The 15216-nt window shown below is 55.6% G+C and overlaps 1 protein-coding gene across 1 annotated transcript in view; it reads left to right on the top strand.

Annotated features, from left to right (window-relative positions):
* LOC144954939 (uncharacterized) overlaps positions 1-3502 on the top strand; it is a 33230-nt gene extending 29728 nt beyond the window's left edge. The window contains exon 6 of the mRNA XM_078885307.1: positions 378-3502. Within this exon, the coding sequence (XP_078741433.1) occupies positions 378-3405 (3028 nt within the window). The 3' untranslated portion in view covers positions 3406-3502. The remainder of the gene's footprint in view (positions 1-377) is intronic.
* The last annotated feature ends 11714 nt before the right edge of the window (positions 3503-15216 follow it).

The following is a 15216-nucleotide window of genomic DNA, read 5'->3' as shown; positions in this document are numbered from 1 at the left end:
GTGTGTGTCTGTGTGTGTGTGTGTGTCACTGTGTGTGTGTCTGTATGTGTGTGTAGGTGTATGTGGGGGTGTGTGTCTGTGTGTGTCACTGTGTGTGTGTCTGTATGTGTGTGTAGGTGTATGTGGGGGTGTGTGTCTGTGTGTGTGTCTGTGTGTACACTTTGTGTGTCTGTGTGTGTGTGTGTCACTGTGTGTGTGTCTGTGTGTGTGTCTGTGTGTCTCTGTGTCTCTGTGTGTCTGTGTCTCTGTTTGTGTCTCTCTCTGTCTCTGTGTTTCTGTCTCTCTATGTCTCTCTGTCTCACCGTGTCTCTCTCCCCATGTCTCTCTCTGTCTCACTGTGTCTCTCTCTCCCCGTGTCTCTCCCCCTTCCCGCCCAGGCGTTCCGCTCGCGGCGGCAGCGTCAGTGACTGCAGCGACGCCACTACCTCCTCCGAACTCGACGACCTTTCCTCATCCACCGCCACCACCGCCGCCACCACCAACAGCAGCAGCAACAACAACAACAACCACCACCACCACCACCTGCTCCTCCTAGAGGAGGCCCGTCGCCACGGGGTCAACGCCGCCTCCGCCTCTGCTGCCGCCTCATCGTCGTCCGTCGCTTCTTCCGCGTCCGCCCCTCCCCCTCAGTCGTCGGCGTCGGCCGCGATGTTGCCCCCCCAGTCGCTGAGCCACGGCGGCAACAACAACAACAACAACCACGGCCACCACCACCACCACGGACACGGCCACCACGGACACGGCCACCACCAACAGCAGCAACAGCAGCAGCCGATGCACTTTCCGTTTCACTTTGGCGGCGTCGGCGGCGGAGCTTCCGGGAGCCTGGGCCCTGTCTTCCGTTCCTTCCTCCCCTCATCCTCCTCCTCCTCCTCCTCTCGGCTTCTCTCCGCACCCCCCTCAACCTCCTCCTCCTCCTCTTCAAACGCATCGTCGGCCGCAGTCGGGAGCCACCCGCAACACAACAACAACAGCAACAACCACCACCACCAGCAGCACCACCCTCACCTCCCGCAGCAGCGTGTTGCCGCGGTCTACACGGACCCCCTCAGCCCGTTCTCTCCTCCGCTGCCGTCCGGCTCTCTGCCCTTCTCGCCGTCGCCATCGTCACTTTGCAGCCCCATCGGCGGTGGTCTACGGCCTCCCTCCTCTGGCGGCGGTGGTGGCGGCGGGGGTCACTTCTCGTTCTCAGCGGAGGACCTCAAGCGGTACCTGGAGGCGCACGCAAGGTCCGTCTACAACTACCACCTCTCGCCGCGGACGTTCCCCCACTACCCACTGCACGGTTCTTTGGCCGCTTCCTGGGCTGGTGGCGGTGGCGGTGGTGGTGGTGGATTGTTGGTAGTCCCCCAGCCTCAGCGAATCGGCGGGCCGGGAGGTGGAGGTGGAGGAGGAGGTGGAGGTGGAGGAGGAGGCGGTCTTATTCTGCCGGGGGGCTCCTCCGCCGGCATGCCCTTGTCCCCGGCGTTTCACCACCACCACCAGCAGCAGCAGCAGCAGAACCTGTTGCACTTTTTGTCACTGCAGCAGCAGCATCATCAGCAGCAGCAGCATTATCAGCAGCTGCACCATCACCAGCTGCAGCAGCAGCATCGGCAGCAGCAGCAGCATCATCAGCGGCAGGAGCCTGAAGACTCGGATGACGACAGAGAATCCGGCTTCAAGTTCAAACTCCAACCTCCGCCCCTGGGACGCAAGGGTAAGATGGCTGCTGCCGCCGCAGCCGCAGCCGCAGCCACCGCCGCTGGTGGTGGTGGTGGAGATGTAGTAGGCCAAGGGGTTGCCACGCCGACGGGAGCGGGAGGAGCGATCGGCGGGGAGGCCACGGCGGGCCAGGGTTGCTCACCGTCACCGTCACCGTCGTCCTCGCTCCGCTGTGCCTCGTCGTCCCCCGGGGGCGAGGAAGACACCACCGTGGAGGTGACGGACATCAGCGACGAGGAGTTGTTAGCTCCGGAGGATCTGGACCTTGAGGACGATGATGACGATGAGGTGTTTGGAGCGCCGCTGCCGACGATGGTTAGCGGGGAAACTCACGGGGCGGCAACCCAGAATGCCGCGGGGGAGGAGGAGGAGAGGGGCGGAGGTCGTGGAGGAGGTGGTCATGTCGAGACTCCGTCGTTTTCAGCGGCAGCGTCATCATCGTCGTCAACGTCGGCAGCAGCAGCAGCCTCAACGGCAACAACGGCCGCAACGACCTTCGGCGGCGACGGTTGGAGGGCGGTTGAGGCGGCGGTTGAGGCGTCCGAGCGGGGTCGCCTCCCTCGGGGCCGCTCCCTGAGCGAAGCCTGCGGAAGGCCCCGGGGCCTGGCGTTGGGCGGGCGTCGAGAAGCCGGGAGAAGCGGTAACGGCGTGGGGCGCGGGGAAAAGACGGGGGGGTTTGGGTACTCGGAGGGGGAAAATAAGGGAGGTTTTGGGTACTCGGAAGGGTCTGCCGTTGGGTACTTGGATGGGGAAAAGACCGGCGGATTTGGCGTTCGGGAGACCGCGGGTGGTGGTTGCGGTGGTGGCGGTGGTGGTGGTGGCGGTGGTGGTGGCGGTGGCGGTGGTGGTGGTGGCGGCAGCAGCAGCCGTGCTCTTGGGGAGAGTGAGAGCCACGTTGTCCGGCGACAGGAAGTGGATCTCCGTGGACAGGAAGTGGGTCTCCGTGGACAGGAAGTGGGTCTCCGTGCACAGGAAGTGGGTCTCCGTGGACAGGAAGTGGGTCTCCGTGGACAGGAAGTAGACTCCCGTGGACAGGAAGTGGGTCTCCGTAGACAGGAAGTGGACTCCCGTGCACAGGAAGTGGGTTCCCGTGGACAGGAAGTGCTTCCGCGGAGACAGGAAGTGGGTTCCCGTGGACAGGAAGTGGGTTCCCGTGGACAGGAAGTGGATTCCCGTGCACAAGAAGTGGTCCCCCGTGGACAGGAAGTGGTTCCGCGGAGACAGGAAATGAGTCCCCGCGGACAGGAAGTGGACTCCCGTGCACAGGAAGTGGTTCCTTGGGGACAGGAAGTGGGTCCCCGTGGACAGGAAGTGGCATCTCCCGGGGGTCTGATGCCGTTGAAGATGCGCCTCAAGCGGCGCTGGAGCGAGGGCCGCCCCCCACCCTCCCCCCGCACCTTGCCCCCCCTCCCCTCCCGTCACCACGGCGACAAGAAGGCGCGTCCCGATTGGCCGGGACCTCGGGCGCCCGTAGCCCCCCGGGACGACGGCCAATCGGAGGAGGAGGAGGCGGCTTTCGTGGGGGTGGGTCCCGGCCAATCGGCGGTGGCGGCGGGGTCTGTGGAGACCGACCAATCGGAGGAGGCCGGGGCAGGCACGGAGAGCGGCCAATCGGATTGCGAGGAGAGTCCGGGACGGCGAATCAGCTCGGAGCTTCAGAGGGCCACGGCAGAGCTGAGGCTGGGAGGGGACGATGGCTGAGAGACACGGGGAGTGAGAGACACGGGGAGAGAGACACGGGGAGTGAGACGCAGAGAGAAAGACACGGGGGGAGACACGGGGAGAGAGACACGGGGAGAGAGACGCGGAGTGAGAGATGCGGGGGGAGACACGGAGAGAGAGAGACAGAGAGAGACACGGGGAGTGAGACGCGGAGTGAGACGCGGAGAGAGAGACACGGAGAGAGAGACACGGGGAGAGAGACGGAGAGAGACACGGGGAGTGAGACGCGGAGTGAGACGCGGAGAGAGAGACACGGGAAGAGACACGGAGAGAGACACGGGGAGTGAGAGACAGAGAGAGACACGGGGAGAGAGAGACACGGGGAGAGACACGGGGAGTGAGAGACACTGGGAGTGAGACACGGGGAGAGAGAGACAGAAAGAGACACGGGGAGAGAGAGACACGGGGAGTGAGAGAGACACGGAGAGTGAGACGCGGAGAGAGACACGGGGAGAGACACGGGGAGACACGGAGGTAGAGACACGCGGAGAGAGAGACACGGGGGTAGACACGGAGAGAGACACGAAGAGAGACACGGGGGGAGACACGGGGAGAGAGAGACACAAAGAGAGAGACACGGAGAGAGAGACGGAGAGAGACACGGAGAGAGAGAGACACAGAGATAGAGACACCGAGAGAGACACGGAGAGAGACACGGGGAGAGAGACACGGAGAGAGACACGGGGAGAGAGAGACACGGAGAGTGAGAGACGCGGAGAGAGACACGGGGAGAGAGAGACACGAGGAGTGAGAGACACGGGGAGTGAGAGAGACACGGGGAGAGAGAGATACGAGGAGTGAGAGACACGGGGAGAGAGAGACGCAGAGAGAGAGACACGGGAAGAGAGAGACACGGGGAGTGAGAGACACAGGGGGAGACACGGGGAGAGAGACGCAGAGAGAGACACGGGAGAGACACGGGGAGAGAGAGAGACACGGGGAGAGAGAGAGACACGGGGAGAGAGAGACGCAGAGAGAGAGACAAGGAGAGAGAGACAAGGAGAGAGAGACACGGGTAGAGAGACACGGGTAGAGAGATGCAGAGAGAGACACGGGGAGAGAGAGACGCAGAGAGAGAGACACGGAGAGAGAGAGAGACACGGGTAGAGAGACACGGAGAGAGAGAGACACACGGAGAGACATGGAGTGTTGAGTCTATGGGTGGCAGTGTTGAGTCTATGGGGCAGTGTTGAGTCTATGGGTGGCAGTGTTGAGTCTATGGGGCAGTGTTGAGTCTATGGGGCAGTGTTGAGTCTATGGGGCAGTGTTGAGTCTATGGTGCAGTGTTGAGTCTATGGTGCAGTGTTGAGTCTATGGTGCAGTGTTGAGTCTATGGTGCAGTGCTGAGTCTATGGTGCAGTGTTGAGTCTATGGTGCAGTGTTGAGTCTATGGTGCAGTGTTGAGTCTATGGTGCAGTGTTGAGTCTATGGGGCAATGTTGAGTCTATGGTGCAGTGCTGAGTCTATGGTGCAGTGTTGAGTCTATGGTGCAGTGTTGAGTCTATGGGCAGTGTTGAGTCTATGGTGCAGTGTTGAGTCTATGGTTGCAGTGTTGAGTCTATGGTGCAGTGTTGAGTCTATGGTGCAGTGTTGAGTCTATGGGTGGCAGTGTTGAGTCTATGGGGGGCAGTGCTGAGTCTATGGGCAGTGTTGAGTCTATGGTGCAGTGTTGAGTCTATGGTGCAGTGTTGAGTATATGGGGCAGTGTTGAGTCTATGGTGCAGTGTTGAGTCTATGGTGCAGTGTTGAGTCTATGGTGCAGTGTTGAGTCTATGGGGCAGTGTTGCGTCTACGGTGCAGTGTTGAGTCTATGGGGCAGTGTTGAGTCTATGGTGCAGTGTTGAGTCTATGGTTGCAGTGTTGAGTCTATGGTGCAGTGTTGAGTCTATGGTGCAGTGTTGAGTCTATGGGTGGCAGTGTTGAGTCTATGGTGCAGTGTTGAGTCTATGGGGCAGTGTTGAGTCTATGGTGCAGTGTTGAGTCTATGGTGCAGTGTTGAGTCTATGGGGCAGTGTTGAGTCTGGGGCAGTGTTGAGTCTATGGGGCAGTGTTGAGTCTATGGTGCAGTGTTGAGTCTATGGGGCAGTGTTGAGTCTATGGGGCAGTGTTGAGTCTATGGGGCAGTGTTGAGTCTATGGGGCAGTGTTGAGTCTATGGTGCAGTGTTGAGTCTACGGTGCAGTGTTGAGTCTATGGTGCAGTGTTGAGTCTACGGTGCAGTGTTGAGTTTATGGTGCAGTGTTGAGTCTATGGGGCAGTGTTGAGTCTATGGGGCAGTGTTGAGTCTGGTGCAGTGTTGAGTCTACGGTGCAGTGTTGAGTCTATGGTGCAGTGTTGAGTCTATGGTGCAGTGTTGAGTCTATGGGGCAGTGTTGAGTCTATGGTGCAGTGTTGAGTCTATGGTGCAGTGTTGAGTCTATGGGGCAGTGTTGAGTCTATGGGGCAGTGTTGAGTCTATGGTGCAGTGTTGAGTCTATGGTGCAGTGTTGAGTCTATGGTGCAGTGTTGAGTCTATGGGTGGCAGTGTTGAGTCTATGGTGCAGTGTTGAGTCTATGGTGCAGTGTTGAGTCTATGGTGCAGTGTTGAGTCTATGGTGCAGTGTTGAGTCTATGGTGCAGTGTTGAGTCTATGGGGCAGTGTTGAGTCTATGGGGCAGTGTTGAGTCTATGGTGCAGTGTTGAGTCTATGGTGCAGTGTTGAGTCTATGGTGCAGTGTTGAGTCTATGGTGCAGTGTTGAGTCTATGGTGCAGTGTTGAGTCTATGGTGCAGTGTTGAGTCTATGGGTGGCAGTGTTGAGTCTATGGGTGGCAGTGTTGAGTCTATGGTGCAGTGTTGAGTCTATGGGTGGCAGTGTTGAGTCTATGGTGCAGTGTTGAGTCTATGGTGCAGTGTTGAGTCTATGGTGCAGTGTTGAGTCTATGGGGCAGTGTTGAGTCTATGGTGCAGTGTTGAGTCTATGGTGCAGTGTTGAGTCTATGGTGCAGTGTTGAGTCTATGGTGCAGTGTTGAGTCTATGGTGCAGTGTTGAGTCTATGGGGCAGTGTTGAGTCTATGGTGCAGTGTTGAGTCTATGGTGCAGTGTTGAGTCTATGGTGCAGTGTTGAGTCTATGGTGCAGTGTTGAGTCTATGGTGCAGTGTTGAGTCTATGGGGCAGTGTTGAGTCTATGGTGCAGTGTTGAGTCTATGGGGCAGTGTTGAGTCTATGGTGCAGTGTTGAGTCTATGGTGCAGTGTTGAGTCTATGGGGCAGTGTTGAGTCTATGGGGCAGTGTTGAGTCTATGGGGCAGTGTTGAGTCTATGGGGCAGTGCTGAGTCTATGGTGCAGTGTTGAGTCTATGGGGCAGTGTTGAGTCTATGGTGCAGTGTTGAGTCTATGGGCAGTGTTGAGTCTATGGTGCAGTGTTGAGTCTATGGGGCAGTGTTGAGTCTATGGGGCAGTGTTGAGTCTATGGTGCAGTGTTGGGTCTCTGTGTGTCTCTCTGCGCGTGTCTCTTTGGTTATGGGCGTGTCTCCGTGCCTGCCCCACCCCCCCCTTTGTGACATCACCGGTCACATGCTCTACCCGCCATCCAATCAGCGGCCGCGTGAGCGTTGTTCCCTCCCGCCCGGCAATATCCATGTCGTCATTCGATGATAAGCTTGATCGCCGTGTAACAATCAAACATTTGACGTTTTTGTTGCCGGGTAGTAAGTGTTGTTTTCTAATTGTTCATCCATCAAAACGTGCAGAACGTGTCGATATGATTCTTAAATTACCCTTTTGTCTGGTAACAAAACTGTTTTGTTGCCAGATAAAAGGGTGAAAAACCAATTATCATATTTTTTTTGCTGGCAAATGAGGTTCCAATGGTGTAAAAACTCTGTGGTTCTTTCGGTAAAGTGACGTATGAAGAGAAGGCAATGAATTAAATGCTAGCATAAGATGTTTCGATTGCAACACAAGCCATCGTCGTCAGGTGTAAATGAAATAGAAACACAAATCTAGTATAGTTAGAGATGTAATGTAATACAACAGAGAGTCGGATAACATAACAGTCAACACCCTACCTATACACTACTACACTACACTATACACTACACTATACACTACATACTACTACACTATATACACTATATACACTTCTACACTATACACTACTACACTACACTATACACTACACTATACACTACTACACTACACTATACACTACACTATACACTACACTATACACTACTACACTACACTATACACTACTACAACAGAGAGTCGGATAACATAACAATCAACACGCTACCTATACACTACTACGCTACACTATACACTACACTACACACTACACTATACACGACTACACTACACTATACACTACTACAACGGAGAGTCGGATAGAATAACAGTCAACACCCTACCTATACACTACTACGCTACACTATACACTACACTATACACTATACACTACACTATACACTACACTATACACTACTACACTACACTATACACTACTACAACAGAGAGTCGGATAACATAACAATCAACACCCTACCTGGTTGATTACGTTCTTCCTGAGAATGCTACATTTGAGAGAGAGATTAAACACAGAACCAAAGGAATTTGCATATCAAGGCGCCCTTCCCCCTCTAACCCAGCTTAAATATACGCTGCCAAGCCTGGTGGTGCCCATTCAGACTCTGTCTTTCCGACAGACCTGTTCTTCTGAACACCACCAAGCTTGGCAGCGTATATTTAAGTATATGCGCTGCCAAGCTTGGTGGTGCTCATTCAGACGCTGTCTTTCCGACAGACCTGTTTGAACACCACCATGCTTGGCAGCGTATATTTAAGTATATATTTAAGTATAAACGCTGCCAAGCTTGGTGGTGCTCATTCGGACGCTGTCTTTCCGGCAGACCTGTTCTTCTGAACACCACCAAGCTTGGCAGCGTATATTTAAGTATATATTTAAGTATATACGCTGCCAAGCTTGGTGGTGCTCATTCAGACACTGTCTTTCCGGCAGACCTGTTCTTCTGAACACCACCATGCTTGGCAGCATATATTTAAGTATATATTTAAGTATATACGCTGCCAAGCTTGGTGGTGCTCATTCGGACGCTGTCTTTCCGACAGACCTGTTCTTCTGAACACCACCAAGCTTGGCAGCGTATATTTAAGTATATATTTAAGTATATACGCTGCCAAGCTTGGTGGTGCTCATTCAGAAGCTGTCTTTCCGACAGACCTGTTCTTCTGAACACCACCAAGCTTGGCAGCGTATATTTAAGTATATATTTAAGTATATACGCTGCCAAGCTTGGTGGTGCTCATTCAGAAGCCGTCTCCCCGACAGACCTGTTCTTCACCTGAGGACGGCTGCTTGCGTTGTGGCCGAAACGTCGTGAGAATTGTACTTTATAATGTTTTATTATTTTATTATTTCCCTTCTACGTGACGACTTTACCGAAAGAACCAAGAAGATGAAGTGGTTTGGATGATGTTGCTTTTCCAAGTTTGCGCCTAGATTTATTGAATTTCGAGGCACGCCTGCCTGTGTTGCCTTGGCAGGGTCAGACCCAAATGATTCTGTGTGCCTTAGAGGCATTAGCGATTAGAAAAGAACACTTAGTACCCTGGCATAAAATTCGTGCTGTATAGCGTCATCATTCAAGACGACGACGATGACGATGATGATGTGGTGATGTGGTGATGATGATAATAATGATTCATAATCAAAAGTTGTTTGGGTTTAGATCGCGTTATTATTTATAAATGTGTCGTAACCCTCCACCACCCGACACGGCCAATCAGTAAAAAAAGTGTCACGTTGACAAAAGACAAAATAGTTCACTGCTTTAGCCCCATTCCGAAACCACAACATTCACAATTTTTGAGTAGCACGACGTTTCGCTGGTAATTGAAACGTCGTACTCCTCAAATTGTAAATGTTGTGGTTTCACGCTTCAACACACACTGGGTGGGCTAAAGCAGGGAACTATTTTGTCTTTTGTCAACGTGACACTGTTTTTTACTGATCTGCCGTGTGTCGGGTGGTGGAGGGTTACGACACATTTATAAATAATAACGCTGCGATCTAAACCCAAACAACGTTGATTATGAATAATATTGGTCGCGAAAGCCTCAAGTGTTAAACTGATAATAATGATGACATGGTGATGATGGTGATGATGATACGGTGATGATCCTGTCGAGATTTTGTTTAAATTTGCGACCTTGTCGGTTCGCCGTCCGCAGGAACCAAAGAGAATTAGTCGACGTTGTTGTTGATGTTGTTGACGTTGTTGTTGATGTTGTTGACGTTGTTGTTCACGTTGTTGATGCCGTTGTTGACAAACCGTCCAACGTTTCTTGTTGCGAGCCTCCACAACCCAAGCTCTTTGGTTCGTAGCAGAGATCGCAATCGGGTTCTGATTCCTTACCCGTACCCGGCCGCACCAGGGTCGCAAACGGGTACCCGTACCCGGCCGGGTACGGGTACGGGTAGGGTACGGGTAGGGTACGGGTATCGGGTACCCGATTGCGACCTCTGGGATGAAGCCGTGTTGCAGGCATGGCGGGTGGGTTGATTCTAGGAACTTGCATTGTGAGAAGAGACAAGACGTTGGGAAATGAGTGACAAACGGTGACTCACCAGTGACTCACGGCGTAACCGTACCCGTACCCGGCCGGGTACGGGTACCCGTTCCCTACCCGTACCCTACCCGAAATGAGTGACAAACGGCGACTCACCAGTGACTCACAGCCTTACCCGTAACCGTACCCGTACCGCACCAGGGTCGCAAACGGGTACCCGTACCCAGCCGTACCCGTACCCTACCCGTACCCGGTCGGGTACGGGTAGGGTACGGGTATCGGGTACCTGATTGCGACCTCTGGGATGAAGCCATGTTGCAGGCGTGGGTGGGTTGATTCTAGGAACTTGAATTGTGAGAAGAGACGAGACGTTGGGAAATGAGTGACAATCACGGTGACTCATCAGTGACTCACGGCCTACCCGTACCCGTACCCGGCCGCACCAGGGTCGCAAACTGGTACCCGTACCCGGCCGGGTACGGGTAGCCGGGTATCGGGTAGGGTACGGGTATCGGGTACCCGGTTGCGACCTCTGTGTTCGTAGGTAGACAAAATGAAGACGGGTCGCGACGTTTCGACCTCGGGACCATCTCACCGTCCTTCGGGCGAGCGCCGGTCGATCTGTTGCTTTCATTTGTTTTGCGTCGACCCTCCGTGAATTTTACCGAAAGAATCGAAGGGCGTCGATCCGTGCCGTCACTTAAAGCTTCAAATCTCGAGACCCTTCGCGACCAAGTTGACCAAACACCGGAGGTTTTATTTGGCCGTGAGCTCGGTGTTCGCGTGACCCCTGGCGGTCTGGAGCCTGCGTCTCTCTCTCTCTCCGAGATGTTGACTACCTCGCCTGGTCTACAGGAGGTCGTGGGTTCAATCTCAGACACTGGGAGATGCTGACTGCCTCGCCAGGTCTACAGGAGGTCGTGGGTTCAATCTCAGACCCTGGGAGATGTTGACTACCTCACCTGGTCTACAGGAGGTCGTGGGTTCAATCTCAGACACTGGGAGATGTTGACTACCTCGCCTGGTCTACAGGAGGTCGTGGGTTCAATCTCAGACACTGGGAGATGTTGACTACCTCGCCAGGTCTACAGGAGGTCGTGGGTTCGATCCCAGACCCTGTGAGATGTTGACTACCTCGCCAGGTTTACAGGAGGTCGTGGGTTCGATCCCGGACACTGGGAGATGTTGACTACCTCGCCTGGTCTACAGGAGGTCGTGGGTTCAATCTCAGACACTGGGAGATGTTGACTACCTCGCCTGGTCTACAGGAGGTCGTGGGTTCAATCTCAGACACTGGGAGATGTTGACTACCTCGCCAGGTCTACAGGAGGTCGTGGGTTCGATCCCAGACCCTGGGAGATGCTGACCACCTCGCCAGGTTTACAGGAGGTCGTGGGTTCGATCCCGGACCCTGGGAGATGTTGACTACCTCGCCTGGTCTACAGGAGGTCATGGGTTCGATCCCGGACCCTGGGAGATGTTGACTACCTCGCCTGGTCTACAGGAGGTCGTGGGTTCGATCCCGGACCCTGGGAGATGTTGACTACTTCGCCTGGTCTACAGGAGGTCGTGGGATCGATCCCAGACCCTGGGAGATGTTGACTACCTCGCCTGGTCTACAGGAGGTCGTGGGATCGATCCCAGACCCTGGGAGATGTTGACTACCTCGCCTGGTCTACAGGAGGTCGTGGGTTCGATCTCAGACACTGGGAGATGTTGACTACCTCGCCTGGTGTACAGGAGGTCGTGGGTTCAATCTCAGACACTGGGAGATGTTGACTACCTCGCCTGATCTACAGGAGGTCGTGGGTTCAATCCCAGATCCTGTGAGATGTTGACTACCTCGCCTGGTCTACAGGAGGTCGTGGGTTCGATTCCAGACCCTGGGAGATGTTGACTACCTCGCCTGGTACACAGGAGGTCGTGGGTTCGATCCCTGACCCTGGGAGATGTTGACTACCTCGCCTGGTGTACAGGAGGTCGTGGGATCGATCCCAGACCCTGGGAGTTGTTGACTACCTTGCCTGGTGTACAGGAGGTCGTGGGTTCGATCCAAGGCCAGTCAACCCATGGCACCTGCAGGGTCTGCCCCGTGACCTCCTCCTGCACCTAGCCTGGCACAGCAGTCAACCCATGGCACCTGCTGGGTCTGTCCCGTGACCTCCTCCTCCTGCACCTAGCCTGGCACAGCAGTACAACCCACGGCACCTGCTGGGTCTGTCCCGTGACCTCCTCCTCCTGCACCTAGCCTGGCACAGCAGTCAACCCATGGCACCTGCAGGGTCTGTCCCGTGACCTCATGCACCTAGCCTGGCACAGCAGTCAACCCATGGCACCTGCAGGGTCTGTCCCGTGACCTCATGCACCTAGCCTGGCACAGCAGTCAACCCATGGCACCTGCAGGGTCTGTCCCGTGACCTCATGCACCTAGCCTCGCACAGCAGTACATCCCATGGCACCTTCAGGGTCCGCCACGTGACCTCCTCATGAACCTAGCCTGGCACAGCAGTCAACTCATGGCACCTGCTGGGTCTATCCCATGACCTCCTGCACCTAGCCTGGCACAGCAGTACAACCCATGGCACCTGCAGGGTCTGTCACGTGACCTCCTCCTGCACCTAGCCTGGCACAGGCTAGGTGTACCTAGCCTGGCACGGCAGTCAACCCATGGCACCTGCTGGGTCTGTTCACGTGACCTCTTCCTCATGCACCTAGCCTGGCACAGCAGTCAACCCATGGCACCTGCTGGGTCTGCCCCGTGACCTCCTGCACCTAGCCTGGCACAGCAGTACAACCCATGGCACCTGCAGGGTCTGTCACGTGACCTCCTGCACCTAGCCTGGCACAGCAGTCAACCCATGGCACCTGCAGGGTCTGTCCCGTGACCTCATGCACCTAGCCTGGCACAGCAGTACAACCCATCGCACCTGCAGGGTCTGCCACGTGACCTCTTCCTCATGCACCTAGCCTGGCACGGCAGTACAACCCATGGCACCTGCATGGTCTGTCACGTGACCTCTTTCTCGTGCACCTAGCCTGGCACGGCAGTACAACCCATGGAACCTGCTGCAGGGTCTGTCACGTGACCTCATGCACCTAGCCTGGCACAGCAGCAGTCAACCCATGGCATCTGCATGGTCTGTCACGTGACCTCATGCACCTAGCCTGGCACAGCAGCAGTCAACCCATGGCATCTGCATGGTCTGTCACGTGACCTCCTCCTCGTGCACCTAGCCTGGCACAGCAGTCAACCCATGGCACCTGCTGGGTCTGTCACGTGACCTCTTCCTCGTGCACCTAGCCTGGCACAGCAGTACAACCCATGGCACCTGCTGGGTCTGCCACGTGACCTCATGCACCTAGCCTGGCACAGCAGCAGTCAACCCATGGCATCTGCAGGGTCTGTCACGTGACCTCCTGCACCTAGCCTGGCACAGCAGCAGTCAACCCATGGCACCTGCTGGGTCTGCCACGTGACCTCCTCCTCATGCACCTAGCCTGGCACAGCAGTACAACCCATGGCACCTGCATGGTCTGTCACGTGACCTCCTCATGCACCTAGCCTGGCACAGCAGTACAACCCATGGCACCTGCTGGGTCTGTCACGTGACCTCCTCATGCACCTAGCCTGGCACAGCAGCAGTCAACCCATGGCACCTGCATGGTCTGTCACGTGACCTCCTCATGCACCTAGCCTGGCACAGCAGTACAACCCATGGCACCTGCTGGGTCTGTCACGTGACCTCCTCATGCACCTAGCCTGGCACAGCAGCAGTCAACCCATGGCACCTGCATGGTCTGTCACGTGACCTCCTCCTCATGCACCTAGCCTGGCACAGCAGTCAACCCATGGCACCTGCAGGGTCTGTCACGTGACCTCCTCATGAACCTAGCCTGGCACAGCAGCAGTCAACCCATGGCACCTGCAGGGTCTGTCACGTGACCTCCTCATGCACCTAGCCTGGCACAGCAGTACAACCCATGGCACCTGCTGGGTCTGCCACGTGACCTCATGCACCTAGCCTGGCACAGCAGCAGTCAACCCATGGCATCTGCATGGTCTGTCACGTGACCTCCTCGTGCACCTAGCCTGGCACGGCAGTCAACCCATGGCACCTGCAGGGTCTGTCACGTGACCTCCTCATGAACCTAGCCTGGCACAGCAGCAGTCAACCCATGGCACCTGCAGGGTCTGTCACGTGACCTCCTCATGCACCTAGCCTGGCACAGCAGTACAACCCATGGCACCTGCTGGGTCTGCCACGTGACCTCATGCACCTAGCCTGGCACAGCAGCAGTCAACCCATGGCATCTGCAGGGTCTGTCACGTGACCTCTTCCTCGTGCACCTAGCCTGGCACGGCAGTACAACCCATGGCACCTGCTGGGTCTGCCACGTGACCTCATGCACCTAGCCTGGCACAGCAGCAGTCAACCCATGGCATCTGCATGGTCTGTCACGTGACCTCCTCGTGCACCTAGCCTGGCACAGCAGCAGTCAACCCATGGCATCTGCATGGTCTGCCACGTGACCTCATGCACCTAGCCTGGCACAGCAGCAGTACAACCCATGGCACCTGCTGGGTCTGCCACGTGACCTCATGCACCTAGCCTGGCACAGCAGTACAACCCATGGCATCTGCATGGTCTGTCACGTGACCTCCTCGTGCACCTAGCCTGGCACGGCAGTACAACCCATGGCATTTCCGCCCGATGTACTGTCTGGACAACTTTGATGATGATGATGATGATATCACAATCTCACATGTATATATATGTACAGGCAAAGGCGGCACGTATAGCCTGCAACAGACTTGTGGGGCAAGTGCTGTCAGTAGCGAGTAGCAGCAGTGCCTTTGTAAGATAGCCTCTAGCATGTTGTGGGGCAAGTGCTGTTGGTAGCGGCAGTGTCTATGTACTACACACACCACACACAGGCAAAGGTCCCCCGTGTAGCCTCTAGTAGGGGCTGTAGGTGCAAGTGCTGTTAGTAGTAGCAGTGTCTATGTACTACACACAGACACAGACACAGGCAAAGGTCCCCCGTGTAGCCTCTAGTAGGGGCCGTAGGGGCAAGTGCTGTTAGTAGTAGCAGTGTCTATGTACTACACACACCACACACAGACACAGGCAAAGGTCCCCCGTGTAGCCTCTAGCAGGGGCTGTAGGGGCAAGTGCTGTTAGCAGTAGCAGTGTCTATGTACTACACACAGACACAGAC

The sequence above is a fragment of the Lampetra fluviatilis genome, unplaced genomic scaffold (assembly GCF_964198595.1).
Source record: "Lampetra fluviatilis unplaced genomic scaffold, kcLamFluv1.1 SCAFFOLD_434, whole genome shotgun sequence".
Taxonomy (NCBI): domain Eukaryota; kingdom Metazoa; phylum Chordata; class Hyperoartia; order Petromyzontiformes; family Petromyzontidae; genus Lampetra; species Lampetra fluviatilis.
Note: the sequence above shows the minus strand (reverse complement) of the source record. Positions and strands in the feature narration are given on the sequence as shown.